At 39.9% G+C, this 24,954-nt stretch overlaps 1 protein-coding gene across 1 annotated transcript in view; it reads right to left on the bottom strand.

Moving 5' to 3' along the window:
* LOC104532563 (dedicator of cytokinesis protein 10) overlaps window positions 1-24,954 on the bottom strand; it is a gene marked incomplete at its 3' end in the record, with an annotated part of 64,409 nt that overhangs the window by 29,868 nt on the left and 9,587 nt on the right. Inside the window, exons 2-7 of the mRNA XM_010177802.1 lie at window positions 22,764-22,883; window positions 13,851-13,940; window positions 6,654-6,736; window positions 1,901-1,973; window positions 1,454-1,585; window positions 1,044-1,178 (exon numbers count right to left, since the gene is read on the bottom strand). Coding sequence (XP_010176104.1) covers window positions 1,044-1,178; window positions 1,454-1,585; window positions 1,901-1,973; window positions 6,654-6,736; window positions 13,851-13,940; window positions 22,764-22,883 — 633 coding nt within the window. The remainder of the gene's footprint in view (window positions 1-1,043; window positions 1,179-1,453; window positions 1,586-1,900; window positions 1,974-6,653; window positions 6,737-13,850; window positions 13,941-22,763; window positions 22,884-24,954) is intronic.

The following is a 24,954-nucleotide window of genomic DNA, read 5'->3' as shown; positions in this document are numbered from 1 at the left end:
AGAAACATCCTTTTGAAGTACTCAGGGGAACTGTCATTCCCTAGAGAGCTGGGTTCTTTCCTGGGTGCAGGAATGAGGTTCTGGAGGGTGCTGTCAGCAAATACTTGTTCCCAGAGTGAATTACTCACTGATGTTTGTTTTTTTTTCTCCAAAGGGCCTGTTTAGGGGTGAAGGAGAGAATTCCCTACAAACAAAAGCTTGTGTTTATCAGGGATCTTCCCTTGCACTACCTGAAAGGTTTCTCTCAAAGCAACCCTCAAATCAGTCTGCCCTAGCACTGTTACCAATCTTTACTGGTTAAGTACTAAAGAATGAAGTACAGCTAAAAAAACCCAAATGTCCTTATTTAGTGACATATGGAGCTAGATCAACCACAGTAACATACTATTCAACATAACATCTTGTTTCGAATGGAAGAAAGAAAAAAAAAAGAAAAAAGATAAACACATTAATAGAATTAGAGGAAAGGCAGAGCAAGAGCACAGGGTAAAGCTAAGAACTCAGTCTTAGGGGGAACAAAAGAAAAGGTAGTGTCAGACATTTATGGTTATTTATTTTTCCACGCCACAGCAGACAATAAGGCTCTGTCCTACCTGCTGCCATTAAGAATCTCTATCACCTCCAAAAGTGATGATCTTCAAGGAGGCTCGGGATACAGGATTAGTTTACCACTTGCCCAACAGTCAATGCTTTGTAACCTGAGTCTCTTTAACCCACAACAAGCAAGAGTGCTCTTAGTGAGCATGAGGTAAAATCTGGCACCTAAGAAAATAATGTCAGTGAAAAGAACCACTTTATGATATATTTTCTCATGCATGGCATGGGTGAAGAGCATATGCATGATTTGCTACCATAATTCAACTGTGGTTTCTATAACCTGTGAGTCTGAGCACTTGCACCAATTTAAAGAGCAAAACTAATGGTGTTTTCATTTCATTGAACTGCTAATAAGACCACTATTCTATTAATGTATGTGTTTTTCTATTTGCCTTTTAAAATTTATCTGACATCCAAGCAACACAATGAAATAAATTGAAACCTACCTGTACCACTCCTGTGCAAGAATCCAAGAAAATACATCCCTTTGGCTCCTTGGATATTTTTTCATCTTTATAAAAATTCATAATATAGGAGTTATCTGACAACTGTGTCAGCTGGAAGTAGCGCTTTTTAAATGACTAAAGTGAGGAGGGGAAAAAAAAAAGAATGACAACTTTTGAACTGCAAATTATTTTCACTGATACTTTATTCACAGATTTTAAATAACAGGCAACTCCTAACTGCACTTCAACTGTACTATTTTGCAGACAACTGCAATATTACTTTACTATCATTTAAACCAACGTAATCAAACCTGAGATATAAACAGCTAAATGACAATGGCAAACAAGCGTGCCTCTGTGGGGGATACAAATCCAAATGGAATAAAGAAAGAATAATGTTGTCCCCTTACCCGAACAGTAATGCTGTTGTTTACAGTGCTGTTGAAATTCCCTTTATAAAGCCATCCAGACTTGTAAACTCCTGCTGCTAATCCTCCTCCTCCACCACCACCACCTTTTGAAGATGAGTGGGATGTTGTATCCTGTATGAAACACATGATTAATATTGCATGGACTTGCTTTTTGAATTCTAAGGCGAAAGAAAACTGTAATGTGTGAATATCTGCTTGACAACAAATAATCATCCTTTCATTCCTTTTAAAATAAGATGTTATTAATATGCCTGCTGTGCACATGATGACATAAAAGATAAAGCTTTCCCACTAACTTCAAAGTTATTTAAAATATGAAATATTTTACAGGAGATAACAAGCCTCCATTATCAGTCTTTATTTGATATTAAAGCAATAAATAACTTCCCCAGGGGGAAAAAACCCCCCAAAAAACAGAATACATACTTCATCCTTATCCACATCTTCATGATCAATTTCAAAGGAATGTGATGGCAGTTTCTCTGGTCTAAATTCATTTCTGGGAAGGAAGGAAAAATGTCTTTAATTTTTTTTTTTTTTTTAAATAATCATGTGTCTGCTATTTCAGGAAGGCAACCATCCCGAGCCCCCATGGCATCTTCAGCACACCTATTGCTGTGATCCTATCATCTCCTTTCAAAATACAGGTTTTTTTCTCAAGCCCCATATATCCTTTTCTTTCAACAATATGAAGTTGCAACAGTTCTATACAAACAACAAAATATACTTTTTGTTCTCTTTGCTGCTCTTCCACCACAACAGGCAACAAAACCCAAACAACTTCCAAAAAGATACCCCATTTAAGGCTGTCAAATGAATGAGAATGCACTCTTTAACAGAAAAACATTGGAACATTCAGCTTAAAGCTTCTACATTTATTCAATATTTCAAGATATTTTTTACTAGTCAATATGATAAGCACAGCCTTAAACCAACTTTTAAAAATATAAATGTCCTTTTGATGAGGTGCCATTTAAGATTTTCATATTGTGGACATAAAACCAAAACTGAATATGAAAAAGCAAAGCACTTAAGAACTTGCTTAATTTTAAGCACATAAGTAATTGTACTTAGGCCCAATGTACTTTGCATGTTGCAGAACTAAACCTTAAGTGACAACCAAATACACATGATAAAAATTCAAAGATATTTTTAAATGGAGAAAAAAAATACATTTTTCTGTGGCCTGGGAAATACCAACATTGTTTTCAAATTCCTGAAGATTTGAAATCTCCTCTTGGAAATCTTCAGTTATCATATGAAAACCTACAAAAGTTATTATGCTAAAAGCTATTATTTTTCAGGAAAACCTACTTTTCCAGGACTTACTTTTATCTACCCAGCCTGAGAACGGGAACAGAGCAACACTACTCTCTACTGTGCAAGGAAGCAAATCCAAACAGAAGCTGAGAGACCACACACTCCTAAACCAGTTTCCTCTCTCAGCTTATCAAACTTTAGCCCACGTTAGCACATAATGCTAAATGTCACAAAGTTAAAAAAAAAAAAAAAAAAAAAAAAGAGTGGTAACTTTGACCCTTCTCATTTTCTATTCATTCCTACACAAGTTACAGATTAGGAAGATTAGAGCAATGAGCAATACCTATCTCCTCTTCACTTTCCCCACTGCACAGTCAGGGTGCTCATGATGTGACTCCCCCACCGCAACTGAAGTCAGCATTTCAGCAGAGCCAGGAGAACCAAGTGCACACAGAGCACAGGAGTGTTTTATTCTTTGTTTTAGTTTGTTCTGGCATTTATTTAATGTAATCAACTGATCAACATTTTGAATAAAAGGAACATCTGCAATCTATTGACATCTGTAAAAGTGTTAATATTCAGAATATTTGTGACTGAAATCCATTGCAGGTTTTCCAATGCAACCAAGGAAAGCTGTTAAAAACTCTTACACAAACACTTCCTTCCCACTCAAAAGAACCCAAACCAAAAATCTCAAGCCAAATCTCAACTTTTACAAAAAACCACCATTCAAGCCTTCACAATTTTAGACAAAAAACCCATTGGCTTATTCATTATTCAGAGCTAAAAGCACACCACAGTGCTTTTGGGGTGATGTGCAGGCAGACTGACCGATGCTCTCTGGCCACACATGGACAGGTAACACCAATGCACACATTTGCTTGAGGATCTGTACCAGTAACGGGACAAGTTAGTCAGCTGCTGAAAAAAACCCAAAACAAAACCCCCACCCTAATGCCATTGATGCTACAGGGAAGGGGAAGGATGAGTCAGAAATCTGCTAGATTAGCAGGGTGCTGACCCCTCACCAATGACACAGCATCTCCATGGTCAGAGAGTGAGCCTGCCCCACTAAACCACAGCCCTTGCACAAGCCTGGGTACATGGTGAGTTTCTTAGAAGGAAATCCTTCTGTCCTCTCAGCAGAGCTGTAAAAGAGACAGAAAAGGACGGACCACTACTGCTTCAGGTGTTAGATCTCACTGATCACCCATGAAACACTCATCCACTCAGATCCTTGTGTCATTCTCCACAGAAGAAGTTTTTCCCTTCCTTAGATGGGAATCCTTTTGGGCACGTTCCTCATCATTCTAGGACAGACATCTAAAGCGTGCTAAGGACATGATCCTCTTTGGTATACTCTCTGTTTCTCTGCCTCTTCAGTCCCATATGAAGATGCAGAATTCCAAGGGACCAGACATGAAATATCTATCAAATGTTCCAGGTTTTCTATAAACTACAGCAAAATCTTTGCTACTCAATATTTCTGTGTCCAGGCACACTGTCAGCACAGCACACACTGAGCAACTCCCGTTCTTCCTCCTTCCACCCTTCCACTTGCTCAAGAAGCAAGAACACACCAGCACAAAGCACAAAAAATGGTGTAAAAAGAGGTAGTGAGAGCTCACAGAGAGGAATTTGAAGGGTAGAAAGACCTGATAAAAACCTCAAAGGAGGAACACAGTCAGAGAAAAACTAAAGTAATTGCTAAACATTTTGGTCATGTTGTTGTGCACATGTCATTGAGTTCTTCCCTGGTGCCAAAGCACTACATCAGTGGAATTGCACCATGGCCATGTTGAGTCCTCACTGCCTGCCCAGGTGGTCAGCAGCACATCACAGCTGCTTCTCAATCAGAAAGGGTCAACAAATAACTTCGATATCTGATAAAAATCTGCTATACCATGCAGCCATTACTTGACAATATTTTATAACTGTGTGAAACAGCCCAGCACAGCCTCATGTACAAATATGAAGTTCTTCAGTGTTGCTGAAAGCTGCTGAGTCCCAATTAGTGTGTTTCTAAATGGGAAAGCCCATAGGAAGGCTCAGTACACCCTCAGTGACTGGAGTACTTAGCCACAGTTAGATCTGGTATTGTAAGTGATGTTCCTCTCTCATGACACAAAGCTAAATGCTTAACACTCATCCAGTCTTCCCTGATACAAAGATTTGCTGTAAAGGGATTGATACAACAATATGCTGAGAATTTTGATAGTGAGACAGCAGTTTTGCACATATGAAACAAAAAAAATGTGGAAACTGGGCATCCAGAGCTATTAACAATGAGATACTGCAGCAAGGACGTATCAAGCCACGTTATTTTTCATGAGAAAATATATGTGCAAATCAAGATGTTGATGAGGCTGGAAATGGTATGAAATGAGGTGCGCTCCAAACAAGCTCTGTTTTAGGTATGTTAAGCTCAAAGCCATGGCAACTTTCAGCAAAGTACTGACACTCCTGCTGTATCTTTGCTTCAGAAACATCAACCAGTGCTGCATCCAAATCATTCCCGAATACTATGTTCTGATACAAGACAAAACAAGATCTCGTTTTGTTATAATCCTCTGTGCAAGGGGGAAAAAAAGTAAGATGTGAGACACCATAACATCCCTGGAGCATGAACTCTCTATAGAAAGCAAATCATATTAAGCACCACAGTAAAATAACCTTCACAGAAGATGTATGTGATCAGCTAAAACGTACTTTTGTGCGCAGTAATGCAACCATGTCTGTCAAATGCATATTTCATAAGAGTGAAGATACTTAAGGTTAAATGGAAAACTGCTGTGCTGACAACATTTTTCTTGAGCACTAAATGCATTAATTTTCTAAAACAATCGGTACACACACTGGGTACTTATGAAAAGGTATGTTTATAATCTCTGATTAGCAAAACTGCTCTTAATGCTTAATGGCTTTTTGTACTACCATATTCACTGGTCATAAAAATAAAAACATACAAGAGAGAATGCAGATCTGAGGGAAGGCTTGCAGTACAAAACCCTCTGAACGCAGCATCTAAAGGGACAATACAACTCAGTTTATCAATTCTTGCAACAATATGTTTAGTTAGTACTAGATTCCATCCAACTCAAGCTTGGAGCACCCATTCCTGTGCACATAACAATCTTTTTCATCCAGTATCATGATTTTAATGTTTTGAATTCCAGGAAAGGAGGTGGTAACACAGCTCATTTGGGCATTCACTGACTTCATTAACTCCTCCCTAAAACAGTCTGCATGGCACAAGACACACACCTGCCAGAAACAGGAGTATGGGTAGAAACTCATGCATGAAGAGATGAGCTCCACATCTTTTTTCCACTCATGTTAAGGAAATTGTTCATTCTCCTCCCAGCACCTTTACACTAATTTTAATGTACTGCCTCCAAGCACAGAAGGGATGCCCACTTACCCAGACACCTGCACATTTCTGCAGCCTTGTATCACCAGTGCTGTACCAGTGCGGGCCACATGCATTGCACCCAGTTCTTCTGTACAGTGCAGCTATAAAGCACTAAGTGAAATCCTACTCCTCTGTTACACAGGGTAACTAAAAGGAGAATTAATCCCAGTTAAAGGTGAGTGACATTTATGCATTATTAAGGAAAACAGAAAGCCAGCTTTCCTGTATCAACTGTGCTTTGAATACGCAAATACGCTTCTAAGGATTTGAATCAGCACTAACAGAGTTTGTTGATACTAATGAATTCTGCAGAGTCTTGAACTTTTGCTGAAGGACCTTTTCTTCCCCTTTTTAGAAATGCAAGGCACTATAAACACAGTAAAACAAGCAGAGTATATAAGACAAAGGAAAGTAAAAATATGGACAAAGGTCAGCAAAATGACACAAACCTAATAGGAAAAAATAAAAAAAAAAAAAAGAAAAAGAAGAGCTTATGGTAGATCTTACTGTGGTAAGTGTCGAAAGTCTTCTGAATACTGTTCGTATTTGTAGTTCACAACATGCCACTGGGAACTGTAGTATTTACAAGCCTAAAGAGAGAAAACACAAACAACAATAGAATTACTACAATTATTTAGACTTATGAAGACTAGAGAACAAAGAAAGATCTGAGGGAATCCTTTGCTCTAGAGACCATATTCTTCTCTTTCATAGCCGGGTACACAGTTCTTAAAGGAAAGTCAGAGTCCTACTTTTCCATATTTTGAAGCACAATTTCCCTTTTAAATCAAATGCACATACAAGATAGAGGAGGAGGTTGATAGCAATTTAACATGCTTTACTGATTCTCTTCTACTCCATAGGAAGCATCATTAAACTATATCGTGACTACCTCAAAAGACACCACCTTTGTTTAGGTCTGACTTTCTCCATGGACATTAATTACACATTTTTTGCTCACATCCTGTTTCATTACCTAAGCTTTCCATTGTAAATACATTTGCCCTACTCCTTTTATTCCCCCTTGTTGCAGCACAAGACTTCTGCTTCTTGTTCTATCCTTAAGGATTGATCTTTAACCTCTTAACAACATTCAGGAATGTATTAACAGGACTATCATTTCTCACGAGAGTCTAATTTTCCCTTCCACACCAAATTTGCTCAGTCATCTCATCTTGTAGTTTTTATTTTCTAAAAAACTGCTTGCTAGTTTTGCTTTCATCTTTTTAAATCATCCTTAATACACCCATCTCCCTTAAATTAGGGAACCAGACCTGAACAAAGGCTATACTGAAGGGCTTTGCTATGCTGTCAAATAGACCAGAATAACTGTGCGATTTACTCGATGCAGAACTTTTATCAATGCAATTAAACACAACATAACATTTTTAAAGGCAACAAGATGCATTAAATATGGACAGGTACTGACAAGGTACACACCTAAAACAAGAAAAATGACACAATGTCAAAATTTTTAGTGATTCTTACTAGAGAGTGTAAAATGCAAACTGATACTTGTACCATACGCCTACCAAAGCCTACCCCTGACACCCATGTTCCTACACTACTCCAATGTTGCTTGCATTTTGCCTTTGAATAGAGGGGAAAAAACCAAACAAAACCCAACCTTTCTGTTTTGCAAATCTTCACAAAAAGTGACTTGGTCACTCTTGTATTTGTGTGATCTAAGTTTTAGTTCAAACTATTTGACAGTCACCTGGGCTATACGAATACTCTTACGAGAGCAACATATACTCTGTCCTACGTGAGCCAATGAAAAGCTCACTCACTGAATGGTGTGAGAATGAACACTTCACTCACTTTCTACTTGGCAAATGCAAACCAACTGAACCTTCTACAGAAAGGACCACTTTTTCCCTGTGGTTCTTTCATTACTAAGTATTCTACTTAAGAGATGCAATTAAAGTCCACAGAGAATTCTCAATGCAGGCTTTTATTGCAAACATTATAGGCTGATGTGTTAAAAAAAATCCAGTTGTGAATAACATATAGAGCAGGCCATAGTATTTCAGCTTAGAACTATAAAGGTTTATTGTGTTTTTCCAAGAAAAAAACTAATCAAAATAAAAATTAAAGAGGACAAGCAGCACATTCAAGTATCATTCAGTAAATTCACAAAAGGCAAGCCAATTCAGTGCAACAGCTAATGCTGTTCTTGAACCAGCTTGCTGTGGCTGTCTATTGTAAATTAGATCTAGTTTAAAAAAAGAAAAAAAAAAGAAAAAAAAAAGGTAAAGTTACAGCATTTTCTCTTCAAAACATCCCAACTAAAAATGAAATACTACTGCTGACTGTACTGACTTTTAATGATTTTATTTTTTTTAACTGGAAATTATTAGTGGAAACTGAATTTTAGCAATGAGGAAAAACACCTGCAAACCTGATTCGAGGAGCAAGAAAAACCTTTCTAAAGGCAGAGATTTCACCAAAAGGCCAGAGCTGGATGCTGTTGTTCCTGGCAAAGAGCAGAGGCACCAATGCAGGGGCTGTTTAGCTGAAGTGGACCGTGGGGGAGGAAAAATACAGACAGAGAAATGGAAGCTTTGGGATGTGGGAGTGTTGGCACACATTTGCATGAACTTTCCTACTGCATTGTTGACCAGGCAGGCTGCACAGCCCATTCCCAAGGGCCCTATCAAATTCAGGTCATTTCATTTCTTTTTTCTTGTTGCCCAGCTGGCCTAATTTTTCCTTAGAGAGACAGCCAGCCCTGCAAGCATTTTTCCACCTGTAACTTCTTAGCTCTGGTTTTGGCGATGACAGCATGATGGCTACCACAGTGAAAGAGACGTTTAAAAGATTTACCCTACCGTTCAGCTGAACCATTTGGAGAATAAAAACAGAACAAAACAAAACCAAAAGAGAATGGGAAGTGAGAGAAACAACAAAAATGAAACAACTTTGAAAGCAACTTCCCTACTTATATTCTCTCTAAGATAGCGGTAGGTATGTGGTCTTCAGAAACGCAGATGCATCTGTGATAAAAGTGATCTGTGAAACAACTAGACTTCTTGCAGAGAAAGTGCATGCACAGTTCTGTTTCCAAATTAATACAGTTTACATATTATAAAGTCCAGTGACACAGCAGTGTAACAAAGCAAAACATTAAAGCACACTATTATTTTAAAGTATTATACACTTAAAATATTTACTTCTTATGATACTGTAAGACCCACTGTCCTTTAATAATGTATGTCACTGTCCTGACACTACAGTTGTTTAAAGTACTGAAAGCACTTAAGATTTTGAAGATGGGGAAATCTACACTGTGATGAGCAATAATAAAACTTTCTTTGGGACATTTATCAACAGGAGTTCCCATTTTAATTTGACTTTGAAATATGTAAGAGCAATGTAGATTAGCTTGCAAATAAAAAAGCCTCAAGACCACCAGTGATGGCACTTGTGAACTGACCTAAGGCCCAGTGAGTCACCAAAGGAGCCCTTCCTGCAGCAGCCACCACCGCTGGATCGACTCCTGAAGCAAAATGGATGGGTCAGGAGGCACCTGGTCTACCTGGGAGAGAGGGATGAGACAGCTTCTCAGGCCCCTCTGGGCTCATTTTCCACAATTACACAGCATAACCTAGGGAAGCTTCTGCAGCAAGCTGTGCCATCCTGCTGCTCCCCCTGCACAGCTCCTGGCACACCCTTCCTCCTTAGCACCACCTCTGCAAACATGCTTCCCAAAAATATACCCAAGTAGCACCTAACATTTTTGGAGGGATCATCTGGCTTAAACCTCATTTAAAAGGACAGCTGACAGCTAATATTTATTTACTTTCTGGATTTTTTTTTTTCATATGTACTTAAAATGTCACTCCTTTAGATACCCAGACACAAACAGTATGCATGTGTGTGTATATGCACGCACACTTTCTGAAAATCCTGACTTGATGTAACCAATATGGAATTAAGTATGTTGCAATTAGATAGCTTCAGTTCCTCAAACTAAATATAACTCTGAATTGCAAAATGCACTGTCCCCTTATATTTCCGAACGAAATGTGGGAAAAATCCCAGGGATTGCCATTTGATCTGCATATTCAGGAATACAGAACTGGGAAAGGTGCTATTAGGAGTGTTTTCACTGTCTAAAAGCAATAATTTTATTTTATTTCCTGTAGAGTGAATGTTTCTATTTGCCAAAATGATGGACCACAAGGACAATGCTGACACATAATACATGCAGCAGACTCTGTGAGGAGTGAGAAAATTCAGAATTTGGGAGGAAACAGCATGGTACAGTACAGAATTAAAGGAAGTAATAAATACTTAGAAAAAATAAACACTGAAGACAATTTTATTCTGGCTTTAAAGGTTTCTGGAAACTTTTATTTTCATAGAACCTAATTTAGTAACTCAAGCTCCTCCTGCCTAAGAAAAGTTAAGGTGGAAAAATCCACAAGGAAAATGCCAGTTTTTTTATCAGACAACTACAGGTATAGGAATGATCAATTCACAAAGTATTACATTTAGAATATGCCTAATAATTAGGTATAAATTAATAAAGGGACTTGGATATTTATCAACCATAAAATGTAAAAAAATTATTCTCTTTGCATCCTACAGAAAATATTTCATTATCGAAGGGCTACTTATTTATTCAAACCATCTTAAATTTTATTTTTTTAAATTTTCATTTCACAATTTCATCAGAGAGGAGAAGGACAGACATCTTATTTAAAGTCAATTCTTCTGTCTCACCCTTTGCCATGACATTTGAACATCACCAACAGTGGAAGTTTTTGGTTACTGAGGAATCTAAAAGCAGTATTAGGAGAACTGAATTAGACTACTAGAGGCACAAACTTTCCACTACAGGTGGACAGCATCAAATGCTATTCATACTGAAAACTCTCCTCAGCAGTATCAGCCTCATCTTTCTTCATCTGGCTTGTAAGCTCTTTTGCATCCATAAACAGATATTGAACAGGCAATCAAGTCATCCTGGCATGCCTGGAAGAACTGTTTACGATCACTTGAGCAAAGGGAATCTGATCAAACCCCCAAGCTGTCATATTCACGGATTTTGGTAAGGGCTGGGGAAAAAACCTGATCCTTGAAGGACTCTATCAATGAAAGATCTAGAGGTGCAAGTAAAGCCTTCCTACTGTCACCAGTCAGAAACAAATGCCCAGGAAGAGACAGACAGGGTTTTAAGGTATTATCACAGACTTCTGACAACTCTTTTAAATGACACAGCAGACCTTATAGACAAGACCATCTTAGCACCACCAGAAGTCCAGAAGGATGAGACAGGAGGTGGTGAATCTGAGCTCTTGAAATAGTTTCAGTATCATTTCCTGACACTGCACGGTATGAAGAAAATGAGTTTCACCTGAAACAGCAGACCATTCATTTGTACTTATCTGACTTGCTGCACGTCTTTGCGTTGCAACTTGCTACACTACTGAGATGGTGTAACGTACACTAGTGACCGGAGACAGCCATTATCACTTACAGGGAACATCAAAATGGCTTCAGTGAGATGAAACTGTTCGTTGCCTTTGTGTAGCTTCTCCAACAGTCTGATCAGGAACTAGACATTTGACCTTGGGTTGTAACAAGTCAAGCTGACCAACAGATAGTCAAGTAGGTACAAGATGGATGCCTTCACTGTTCCTGATATCACAGTATATTTGAAGGAAGACAAGACTCCTTCGCTGAGTAAAGTGTTGGCTTTTTCACAGCTCCAAAAAAGAAATGAAGGTCACAAACTCCACTCCTGCACATATATCCAGAAGTGCTGAACACCAGCCTGGAACACAACAGACTACTGCTGGCTCAGTACACATTTGTGCAATTGCTGCAGCAGACTACAATCACCAACCTTCACAGCACCCCATGCTCAGTTTTACTTAATTTTGGAATAGAAATCGTCCTCTTCCTAGAGCATAATTTATTTTATATATAGCTTTTGGCTTTGTGGCAAAATGGAACATATCCATTACTACTCTAAAACAGGGTCTTATCCTGCTACTATTCCATGCACAGGCTTAGTTCTGTAGTACTGTTTTTTTTCCACTGCTTCGCTCCTCTCTCCCCCTCCCCTTGGCTCACTGGTATTGCAGAGAAAGCTAATATCTGTGCTCAATATGTATTTTACCAGGTTGTCATTAGCATCTCCTTGGAGTACTCAGCTGTAATGATTCCCAGACACTGTGTACTATGTTCCATTTTTAGACCCACCACTTTGTCTGTATAGCCATGAGCACAGTGCTGGCCTTGCAACTTGTGGAACCTTAAAATAAAAAGCAGATTCAAAGTGCTGAAAGGGCAGCAAGGCTTCTGGGAAGGTAGATCATTCCACAAGCTATGCTATCTTTTAACCTTACTGTCAGATTAAGAAAGATAGCAAGGTTCAGGTAATTTCAGCTGGCAGAAAGTTGTTATTGTTCTTTCTAGACTTGCTGGAGAGAAATAGGGCCAGCCTGTAAAACGCCATGTTGTGTACAATTCAACAGCTACATTTCTGCCTAATTTCAGATTTTATTTTTTTTAAACCCTGTGTTTGTCTGCAACTGACTTTTCCTCCACAAATTATCTGGCACTTACAGTGCATAGGAAATAGCCCATACTCATTCAAACCATGAAGCCAGATGTGAAAAATCCAAAACTGTGGAAAAAAAAAGAAAAGGCAGGGCTAATTATAAATGCTTGGAATTAAATCCCTTGTAGAAGCTGGCTGACAATTTGGCTTCATAAATCTGTTTTATTAATGCAAATGATGAGCTATACCTTACATCTCTAGTGAAAGATAGGGAAGGTTCAAGAAGCCATCTAAAGTGAATTCCTTTCACCAGTGCAGCCAGCACCTCCAATGTCCTTCAAAGTGATAAAACTGGTGACAACCTGAAATATCCCTGAGGCAGCAGGAAGAACAATCGTCTCCTACAATCTGAGATCAGGTATTAAAACAATACAACCATAGTTGGTTTTTTTTTTACAGGTAGAGCAATTAATCACTCCTGGTGGGGCTCTAACTGGCATGGAAAAACTTTGCTCAACTTTCTACGATGAATGTACAACAGACTGATCAGGTATTAAAACAATACAACCATAGTTGTTTTTTTTTTTTTACAGGTAGAGCAATTAATCTCTCCTGGTGGGGCTCTAACTGCCACGGAAAAACTTTGCTCGACTTTCTACTATGAATGTACAACAGACTAAATACTGACAATGAATATAACCCCCCTACACATCCTTCACAGTGCAACTACTCCTCAGATACCTCTAATATACACCTCTAAATAAGATACATACTTTGTAGTAACTCTTAACAGTTTAACAAAGTGCCAAATAGTTAGCTTTTTTGGAAAGATATCAGTATTTCCAAAGTGCAAGGTGCATTCTGATCACCAATGATTGGCACTCATGTTAAAATACCAATATCAATATCAGTGGACTGGTAGTGACAGGGAATGCAGCTGGAAAACAGTAGAATGAGAGGCTGATTCAGTGCATTCGCAGTTTTTCTAGATACAAATATCTCAGAATAGGCATCTGCAGATATGCTGTTAACCCTCCCTCTCCTTCTGGCCTCCAAAATTCAAACCTGATTCAAATCAACTTAATAATATTTTTTTTTTTTAAAAAGAGGTGTTAATTATAATCATAGCAAGTTTCCCCCAAACCCTTGGTTTCATTTAAAATGAAAGGATACACACAATAGATACTTACCTCTTTAACAAATAAGTTTTCTGCTTTTTGTTCTGCATCTTCAGGTACAGAAGGATACAGTGTCCTGATTTCCAGTGAAATTGTGTCTGTCTGACAATAAACAACAAAAAAAACAAATTAGAGCAACAGAACAGCAGGTTTGTCTCATGAAGAGGTTAAGAACCATATTACCATGGCTTGCATTTTTCAATTTGTCATGCAGCCAATACACATGCACATTGACAACTACAACCCAGCTCCTGCCCACACACGCTATTCAATACCATCAGCTGAAGCATTAATTACAAGCAAGAGCCGTGTTTGAATAGATTTCTGGGAATAAAGTTGTTCCAAGCAAACTTGCCTCAGTCTCAGGTTTCTGATAAAAATGTCATCAGGTCTTCCTTACATCCCCTCCCAGAAACATGCCAAATCCAGTCATGTTACTTGCTTCCTCCACTTCCCTTCCGCACCTCATCCCTTTCCAACAAGGAATGTGGAAACAGAACTAAAAGCTTTGGCTCTTTTAGAAGAAGAGAGGAGCAGAGTGCCCTCCTAGTAAGCTGCAAAAGGTCTGCCACAGGACAGCTAATGGTTGGAAAGTGAGTGGAACCACACAACAGCATCTCAGTGGGGCACTTCCGTCCGTGGGCGCAGGCAGCAGAGCAGGATTGACGTGGGACTCCTGACGCTTCCTGCAACCTCCTTTCAGGCTCAGTAGGAGCTGCAGAAATTAAGTCATTTTTTTTTGAAAGCAGCTCCTGACTGAGCTTGCTCGTCAGGCCTCACAGCAGGAAACCACATTGAGAAGTGGATCTCCAGAAGGTCTCCACAAGAAGCTAAGCTTCCCTTAGTTCCCACCAGGCCAACAAGAGGCCAGGGCCACCAGCAATGTTCCTCTGTGTGACGCAGGGCTCCATGCTGAGGTCAGGCAAAGCAGTTACTTTGCAAAAGTCACATGAGTGAAAGCTTTAGGGTATTTTGAATTAATCCATAGATCTTGTCCACCCATTTTTTTTCTTCCATAAGAGGGAAAAACAAACAAAACCAGACCCCAGAAGACCAAATTATGCTCTCAGCTACAATGCAGTAACTCTACCACTCAAAACAACAAAGGACTAAAACCAAGACAAATCTGATCTCCCAAGCTCATTTTCTCCTCCACTGCAGAAAGGCACATGATTTCCAGAGGAAGGCCTATGGCATATGACTGGTTTAGTATGAAGAACCACTACTTACCAATACCATGAAGCAGTCTGCAGTATCTACTGTGCCCCTGGAAGATCTCTTCCCAATCCCCAGTATCAGATTAAGTGATGTTTTTTCTCTACAAATGGAAGCACCCAGACTCTACATGATAATTGCCTGGATACTATTGACTGCATTTTTCCTTACAGCTTACAGAGACCACAATGATTCCCCCTCTTCACTTTCCATATGAGTAATTATGAAAGAAAGGCATGTATCACTCTGGCAGACGTAAACATCATGGGATTCCCCAAACTTTTCCTGCTTCATCTGGATAGCTCAGGATACAATGCGATTAAAACACTTTGGCTCCCGCAAATAAACAGTGGTGCCTCATGGACGCTGCAAAGTGAAAAAAACCCTGTTGTTGTGACCCACTAAGCACAGTTTCCTTAATGTTTGTTCCTGGGCTCTACCCAGCTGTATTACCAAAGCCTGTATGCAAGTGGAGCTTTACACAATCATTTAGTCCATGAGTAAAAAAGCAGATGGAGAAGTAAGAATTTTGAGGCCACATTTAGTAATAGTGAAGATGTCTGAATCCTTGGTTGCTTAGGGACTTCCCAGCAGTACCCACAATCTCTGGAACATGCTTCATTACTTTTACTTCACACATGTGACATTTTAACTCCCTTTTTTTAAGCAGTCCTGAGAAGACTCAATCCCTGAGCACAGCTGAAAACCCATGAGTGCCCCTGAGGTCCATCGTACGGAGTTCTTCCCAGGGCTGGGGCCCTGCTGCCAGCAGCAGTCACAAAGCACGCATGCCGTCCTTCCACGATATCACCATTGCTGAAGATCAGCTGCTGTTTCCAGATGAAGGCAGAGTGGGAGGCCACAAGAACAGAGACGTGTGATGCACTCTGTACCTCACACTGACCCTATCAGGATGATGACTAAGCTACAGAGAGACCAACAGCCTCTTCTGCTCGCCCATAACAAAACCTATCTGCACCATGTATTACGCAGAAGGTAGTTTACAGTATTTTTTTTTTTTTAGATAAGACACATAGTGAGTCACATTTTTCACCTAACACAACACTTCTTGTCAACCAATGCCAGCACAGTGACTGTCCTGGTTTTGCTAGGATAGAGTTACCAAGACAGCTAACATCTGCCTTAATGGGGTCACTGTGCCTCCCTTCCCTTACACAGCTTGTTAAAAAGACTGTAGCTGAACAAGACATGTAACTCAAACCCACTGTTTTGCCTGTGGTATGCTCGCCCACTCTTCTTCTTAACAAGACTGCACTTGAAAGAAAAAGACAGACAAAAAACCAGAAATCAGGTAACATTGAGCTTGTTGCATTTGCAGACTTTGCCAAAGAATATCACAGGTTTATTTACATAGAATTGGGAGATGGAAAAATCTTGTGTATTGTTATATTTAAACCGGTTTTAAAAACTACAAAGCACTTCCCTTCTGAGAATTAGTTATGTTCAACCACTGAGCTGCAAAAGCCTTGCCACAAAAACACTTCCTGTTCATAGCTGATCACTTCCAAAGTTAAACGCTCTTAAAGGCTGATCAGGCATAGCATGTATTCACCAAAACCTTTTTACTTCAGAAAGCAACTAAATTTCAACAACAAACTAACTGCTTCTGTAAGGGTCATCAAAAAAATAAAGGATTTTATTTACAGAATCAGCATTTATAAATGTGCTTTGAATGCAGCCTAATTCTCTAATGTTTAGGCAATCAGAGCAATTGTCTGTTCAAATCAGAGGCCAACTATCTGCTCATTTGTGGATGCACAATGTGATAATCAAATAATGTAGGTATCAGCCTAAAATGCTAAATTCCGTAATCCTTCTGAATTATTTTTTAATCTATTTTATATAAATATCCTATATCCAACAATGATTTCTGGCATTCAGCCAGGCTGTCTCATTTGCATAAACTGTTGGCCCCAGGTGTTGGATTAGTTATAAGGTGCAATTTAATTCAGCACTCTCTCTTGTGCTGAAGCACTCACATCCACTTTCTACAGTGAAAGCCACAAGTTAATATTTCTCCTTATCAACGATTGATTAGGAATAATGTTTTCAGACAGTGTCTACTTCCCACTGACACGGTGAGTTTACTATTTGAAAATGAGTTCAAACTCCATTAGCCATTTCAAACATTTTCACTCTGAACCTACGCTAATAGCTTCTAGTCTGAAAGCATGCTACTGGTGGTTAAATCTTCAGACAGATGCATCAAAAATGATTATATTTACTTCCTGAAAAGGCAGCCCTTCTAAGAGAGCTAACCACAGACAGGCAGAAATGCTTCTGTATGTTAATGCCTAGCTTCAATCTCTCTAAAGAAAAGCTGCTCGGCCCCATTTTCATGCCAGTAAACAGATTTACTTAACATGGGTCTCTTTAGCTTGGAGAAGAGGAGGCTGAGGGGAGACCTCATTAATGTTTATAAATGTGTAAAGGGTGAGTGTCATGAGAATGGAGCCAGGCTCTTCTCAGTGATGCCCAACGATAGGACAAGGAGCAATGGGTGTAAGCTGGAACACAGGAGGTTCCGCTTAAACTTGAGAAGAAACTTCTTTACAGTGAGGGTGACGGAGCACTGGGACAGGCTGCCCAGGGAGGTTGTGGAGTCTCCTTCTCTGGAGACATTCAAGACCCACCTGGACGCCTTCCTGTGTAATTTCGTTTAGGTTCCTGCTCCGGCAGGGGGATTGGACTAGATGATCTTTTGAGGTCACTTCCAATCCCCAACATTCTGTGATTCTGTGTGATTCTGTGATTACCAAAAACTGTAATGAGTTAGTCCATCAAATTAAAAAGCAGGATAAGATGCAACCTGGCTGTACAAATACCACCATCCAAATGCTGTTGTTATATGGGGCTCCCAACAGGCTGCTGTCTGCTGTCCCAGCACAGACCTCACCAAACAGGTACATCTGTGGGGACAAAGTGAAAGGAAAGCAAAGGACAGGTTTTGCCCCACTCACCGAATCATGTTCAGTGCGAGAGGTTATTCTTAGCCCACACAATGTTTGCTTTGCTGACTGCATTAGCTCTCTCTATTTAAATTGCTAGAGTGCATCTAAGTCTAGATACCTCTCATTTTCCTGCTCCTCCCAGCCAATGGAACCTGCACATCAAGGATACTCATATCCCATTAGTCATGAGAATAATGGACTCTATTTCTGCTCTAAGGATGAGCAGATACTGTCTATCACATGGGAAAGTGGGAGACAAGTCATGTGCTATTGAAAATAACCCATGATCTCACTACTGTAATTCTTCTGATTTTAGAAATAACAGTCAGGTTTCATAGAATGGTTTGGGTTGGAAGGGACCTTAAAGATCATCCAGTTCCAACTCCCCTGCCATAAGTAGGGACACCTTCCACTAGACCAGGTTGCTCAAAGCCTCATCCAACCTGGCCTTGAACACTTCCAGGGAGGGGGCATCCACAGCTTCTCTGGGCAACCTGTTCCAGTGTCTCACCACCCTCACAGTAAAGAATTTCTTCCTCATATCTAATCTAAATCTCTTCTCTTCCAGTTTAGAGCCATTTCCCCTTGTTCTGTCACTCCCTGCCCATATAAAAAGTCCCTCCCCAGCCTTCCTGTAGCCCATTCAGGTACTGGAAGGCCACTATAAGATCTCCCCAAAGCCTTCTCTTTTCCAGGCTGAACTCTCAGCCTGTCCTCGTAGGAGAGGTGCTCCTGTCCTTGGATCATCCTCGTGGCCCTCCTCTGGACTCACTCCAGTAGGTCCATGTCCTTCTTGTGTTTGGGGCCCCAGAAGAGGTTTTACAGGGTTATTTCTAAAGAGACACTAAATCCTGTGCTAAGAGCTGCCCCTATGGCACTAGTGCCCTGTTTCACGTGAAGAGGCAGTGTCGTTGCTTACTCTTGCCCTCTCCCCTTAAAGATGCATCTGGTTCTGCTGTGAACTTCTATATCCAAATAAACAACTTTTGTTCCTGCACAACATCTAGATAGCAGATGTTTCACAATGTGAAAATAGGGAGATTTTGGCTCTTCCTTGTTCAGAGATAAAATAAAGAAGCCTGGAAACAGTCACACCTGCAGTGATGGAGAGTATCAACTCAGCTCCCTTTTAAGGCCTCTGTGATACTTGGAGGGCAGCTGGTGGGCTTTCAAAAGCCCAGAAGAGCCAGGAACACGTCAGACTGAACTTCAATAGGTTTTGCATTACACAGGTAAGCTTTGCCACCTTACACCTGTCCTAAATTTAGGCACTGAATTATTATTTCTACTGCAGGTTCAAATCAGACATTCAGCTGTATTGATACAACTAGTTTAAGAAAAGTTTGAGTTCCACCTTCCAAACAGACATTTAAAAAATAGCACGTGGGGAGAAAAGGAGGAACAAATTTTCATGACCCAGAGAGTTTAATATGCTTTTATCCTGCATCAAATTGAAGTACCTATTAAATACTTCCATCTACCTCTTTATGACAATAACATATTGTTAACATATATTTAGTTACTAAATCTCCACACAATAAAAGTTATTAGGAAAGGGGTGGGTGCTGAGCCTGTTGCCACTAAGGGAGGGCACCAACGATTCTACGCTTGAGATTTGCTGGGGGTTCACTGAATTTTCTGAGGATGGTAACATGAAGAAAGGATAAAAAGATACTTATGAAAGGATACAGCAAGCATTTTGCTTGGATACATGAAGGCACTAAGGAGCAGAAGTACAAATGCATGACAACAAATCTGTGCAATACTAAGATGTGAAAGGTTAAAAGTGAGAGGGAGACCAATCTGAAGGAAGTTGTCACACTTCTTTCATGGCCTCCTTTCCAGTAAACGTGCAGGAGAAAAGTGAACAATAGGAATCCCAGACAGCAGTGGTTCCAGTTGTCCGGCCAGGTCTGGGGAACAGAAGGTGAATGGAGCATGGTAACCCCATGGTGAGGACACAAACCTACCAGCATCTCCATCAAGCATGCATTTTTACAGGCGTGACAGGAAGCCCATCAACTCGCACTTAGTACCACCAAGAAGTACAGTTCAAGCTCGTACTCATGTGACAGGGAGCTCCTGTGAAGCTCTGCAGATCCCTCCTCCACACAGTTGGAGTTCTGTACTGCTGCAGAAATTTCCACTGGCCATTACTTCACAGCACAGGAACAGAAGGGTAATTTGCTCACAGGATCCAGGAGCAGGTGAAAAATGAATCTGAGCTCACATGCTTTTTCTTAAAGGGAAACTGGACTTTGGGCAGGAGGGAGGAGAGATAGCAAGCAAGGAATTGCTAGGAAAACAAGAAGTGGAACTGAAGTGAATCAATGATTGTTTTGGGTTTTTTTTAAAGGATTATTAAGCACAGTTATAAAAAAGTGAAACATCTTTTCCTCAGCTGGAGTAAAGCCACAGAATGCACCTTTGTAATGTATAAATCTTGTATTCTTCTGTTGAAATGCGGCGAAATGGAGGCATACAGTCAATTGGGTTCAGATTGATACCAAAAATTCTTTGTTGTTCCACAGATTTCTCATAAGATGTTGGAAATGACCAACAAGACTCTTGTGAGAATAACTGCATTCTCTTTGATTTGCATTCAAATAGAGAAAGCAATTCTGAGACGAAAGAAAAGACTGGACAGCACAGCAGCTTTGATGATAATTGACCCATACCTGATGCATGCGGTGAACACTACAGATCCAGAAATGGGAAATCATTATTAAAAGCAGAATTTTCTCTTATGCTCAGTACCTCAGCTAATTCTTTTGGTGGGGTTTCACTCTGAAGAGACTCTGAAGAACTGAGGCTGCACCACCACTGAGCCACAAAGTCTGAAGCAGTTGTAACCACTGGGAGTTAAACAGTAATGGCCATCATTTCCTGGGGTATTATCACATTAAATAACACTCAGAGCCAGCCTGAGCACCTCCTAATTCAGTCAGATGTGGATCTCTTTCGACTCAAGTGGCTGACCCAGACTTTTATGCACAGGTGATACTTCAGTAGGAAGGGGCAGGGCTATAAACATACACTCTGCAGCTGAAAATCCTGTCTGCTATGAAAGCTCTGCAGTCCTGTCTGGTGGCACAGGCTCTTGTTACCACAGCTGACTTCAACAAAAGATAAGAGACAGGTTTATTGCAAGGATATGGACCCTACCTACCACTGCCTCTGCTCTTCTGTGAGTACAGGCCACCTCTACTGTGCAAGTACCTCTCTCATCTGTCATAATCTTTTTTTCTTCTTCTTTTTTATTGAAAGAGATTAAGTTGAATAGTTGCAAAGCATAACATAAAGGAAACAAAATAGAAGTAGTTACTAAAAGCCAGGCAGTAACTGCTCAAAATGAAATGAAAATAAGGATATGAAAATATGGGTTGACAGGCAGAGGTCTTGAGCAGTAGGACGTGATTCTCCTTTCACAGAGAGGGTTTATTCCAGTGACTTGAGCTCAGTTATTCTAAATGAAGGGGCTCAGGGGCCTTATGACAGCACACAGTATGTCTAGTCAGCTTTATAATGCTAAATTTCAATTTCATAAATTCACAAATGTGCAAAATGTAGAAAGGAATTAATGATGATGAGGAAATCTACTCTGTTTAGTTTTCTCTCAATCCCATGAGCACGTTAACTCAGTTAATGCCACCAAGGAAATAGAGCCATTTAGTAAAACAAAGCAGCCGATTAGATTAAGCTGGCCCCACAGCACAGAAGCAGTGCCATGAGCTGATGGGAAGGGCCCTCACACAGCAGTTACAAATTGAAATGTATTTCCATTAGAGAGTGTCTATTCATCAAAATCTAAATCTTTTACAGAGATTGATTGATTTTGAAGAAGTTGCTGTAAGATGCAGGCTATCTGCCAGCTTACTTGCCTGGTAGCACGCCTCCCCAGCCGGCAGCCCCTGCTCTCCCAAGCTTCCCCATCACCGCCACGGTGAGGGCTGCCCTGGACTTCCAGGTTCTCCATTTCTTTGCAGTTTGCCAGGACAAGTAATGGGGAACCCAGGATGAGCTCAGGCAGCTCCATGGCTGTGGGCTCCAGTATCCACTGCCTGTCAGCATCCCAACATGGGAGCTTGCTTCAGCGCTCTGCACCCCGCTATCACTCAGGATACCAGCTCTCAAACCTCACTGGAGAAGAATTTAAGACAACCCCAAAATCAAACAAAAATTAATTTTGTTTGGATTAACATTTCTTGTGCAATCTAACGTGAGCAACGGCACAGCTTGGAAATATGTCACAGCCATCGACCGTCTAAAAAGTCTGACTTTGAGCAGAAGGCCAGGAATCATGGGCTGTCTGATTCTAGCAGCCAAATACATTAAACAGAATAGTATCAGAAAGACTGGATGTAAGTCATGGAAGTGTGATTAAATTAGGTTATAATAGCTAGGAGAGATTTCAACACTAGCCAATCGACCACTGTGCTAAGCAAACAGACAAGTACACATTATGGAATAACATGTTTTCTGAGTTCCTGAAATATATTTGGGAACAACTGGGGCTTTGAGCTTTACCCAATCCTGAACAGGAAATTCACTTATATACAAATGTCAGAGAAAAAAAAACAAGTTAATTTGGTGGGAGGGAAGTAAGGCATTATGCATAAATTAAGAAAATGTTAGAGAGCCCTCAGACAACTTCTGGCTCTCCCTCTAAATAAAATAAATAAATAAACAAACAGACAAACCTAAGAGAAAGAATAACACGTATTTGCTCTCTACTTACTGTAAAATCATCGTCCGGGAATAATATTAGATCCTTAAACTGGTTATCCCCAATATTTTTCTCAATCTCTGTGATAACAGCTTCATAATCCAAAGGCTCCAAGAGTTTGGGCTTTTCCTGCTGTGGAAAAAAAGAAAAGATCAGGTAATCTCTCTACACTCAAATTTGCCTTCCTCCTACTTCATAAACTCATATCTGCTGCATTCTTCGTTTTTTTACAGCAAAAGTATGAACAACTTCTCCCCCACCCCGTTCCATTCTTCCCAGCTTGTTGCTGCTGAGCTCAGGTGAGAACAGTGGAAGGAAGAAGTTGGGCCAGTTGTAGCAGTCACTTTCCATCTGATAACTCGAGAGCAATCTGTCAGCTCATGACAAAGATGAAAACCACCACTTTAACTTACCTGTCATTCTCAGGAACACTTTTTCTCCATAAATACATGTAGGCAAAAAGACGGGTGGACACAATGTGAACTGAACATAGATACGACTTTGAGCTAATATGTTTCAGAATAAGTAACCTACTAATTTCTTCACTGTCTTACACAATCCCACATCTGGCACCCATCCCCATGGTTGCTCTTGTTAGAAATGGGATCAGCATCATCGTAAGAGTACTATTATTGCCAGAAACAGCAGTAATGTAAGAAACCACCATAGGAACAGCTAAACAGAAGTCTCAAGATACAACCCAAAAACAGAAAAAGAGAAGCCCATCTAACGTGCTAGAATACACTAAACAAATGAAGAGTCATGTATTAAAGTGACTTATGCATTAAAAAGAACCAAAGAGAAAGGGCAAGACAACTGCTCGAAGGGACAGAAAAGCAGGTGATGAGAGAGAAAAAAAGACATTAGTGGAAATCAGATGCTGAAACACTTCTGCAGAACACTTTTTCAGCCTAATGGAATGGTGGACATTAAGTAAGTTGTATTTTATCGACTGTTCTTGCACTGTGCTATCCAGAATAATACAGTTTCTCACCCTCTCTCTTCTCTAAACCATGGTGTATTGGAAAAGAAAGCTTTCCCATCTCCATAAAACAAATTTCTCCAATGGATAATCTCATGATTTTCCAAATATCCAAGTTTCTCCTTTGTTTGCCTTCGTTCTAGAGAGTTCCCATTTTTTTCAGTAACTACAGTCATCTCAAGATTTCTCCTCAGCCCTTGTGAACACTGTTTCCCTTCTATAGTAAGTTCAAGACTCCCTTTGGTATCAAATGCATCTATGAAAAGTTTAATTAAGTATCAATAACACAGCCACATAAAATAGATAAAAAAAAGTGGGATACACATGTTCACAGAAAGTTATTCAGTTGCTGAACAGCTTAAGATGGAATCACAAACTCAGGGCCTTTGCAGGTCATCTACTCCAGCCCCTTCTCAAAGCAGGGCAAGCTGGATCAGGCTGCTTGGGAACTTGTTCAGATGAGTCTTGAAAGCCTCTAAGGATGGAGATGCAATTTAAAAAGTTGGAACTGTTGCTTCAACAGTTCAGTCTATTAACTCTCTTCTCAGTCTATTAACTCTCTTAGTCCCATTTGCCAGCTTAAGAGTTAATAAACTTCTAAAAATCATTAGTATTACTATTCACAGGCCAAAAGCACTATCTACTGATGAGGAGACATTAAAGACTTATAGAAGATAGACAAGATCAAGACATAACAGTCATAAATAGGACATTTCTGAAAGCTCTTTCACAAGGAAACTGGTTCATGAATGGTGGGATGCACAAGAAAGGGAGGAAAGAGAAGAAACACTTGACCTACCTAAATATGGTGTATCTTTAACTACCAATTCCTTGGAAACCACTAAAAGATCTTTCTGTAGGAATAAAATAAAAAGAAAATCTGACACACAGATAGTGTTCTAGATTCCTTCCTAGATTAATCTGGAGACATAGAAGGACAGTTGTCTGTCTTGTCTTCAGAGTTATGAAAGGGAAATTGAATTAGAAATAAAACTTGAGATCACTAAACAGAAAAAAGAAACTTATACAGAGGAAGGCCACTGTGAAACACGAATGGCCCAAAAGGGAAGAAACAGCTTTAAAGTTTAATTTGAATTCTGTGATAGGACTGTATACCAGTGTGTGATATTCAGGTAAGACAAGGTACCCTACTAGGACACGCGAGACTTCATATTAACCCAGCCATGTTACCTTAGACTGTTCCAAGCTGGTACTTGGCCC

Source organism: Antrostomus carolinensis, unplaced genomic scaffold (assembly GCF_000700745.2).
Source record: "Antrostomus carolinensis isolate BGI_N321 unplaced genomic scaffold, ASM70074v2 scaffold14591, whole genome shotgun sequence".
NCBI lineage: Eukaryota > Metazoa > Chordata > Aves > Caprimulgiformes > Caprimulgidae > Antrostomus > Antrostomus carolinensis.
This window is presented reverse-complemented; position numbering and strand designations above follow the sequence as displayed.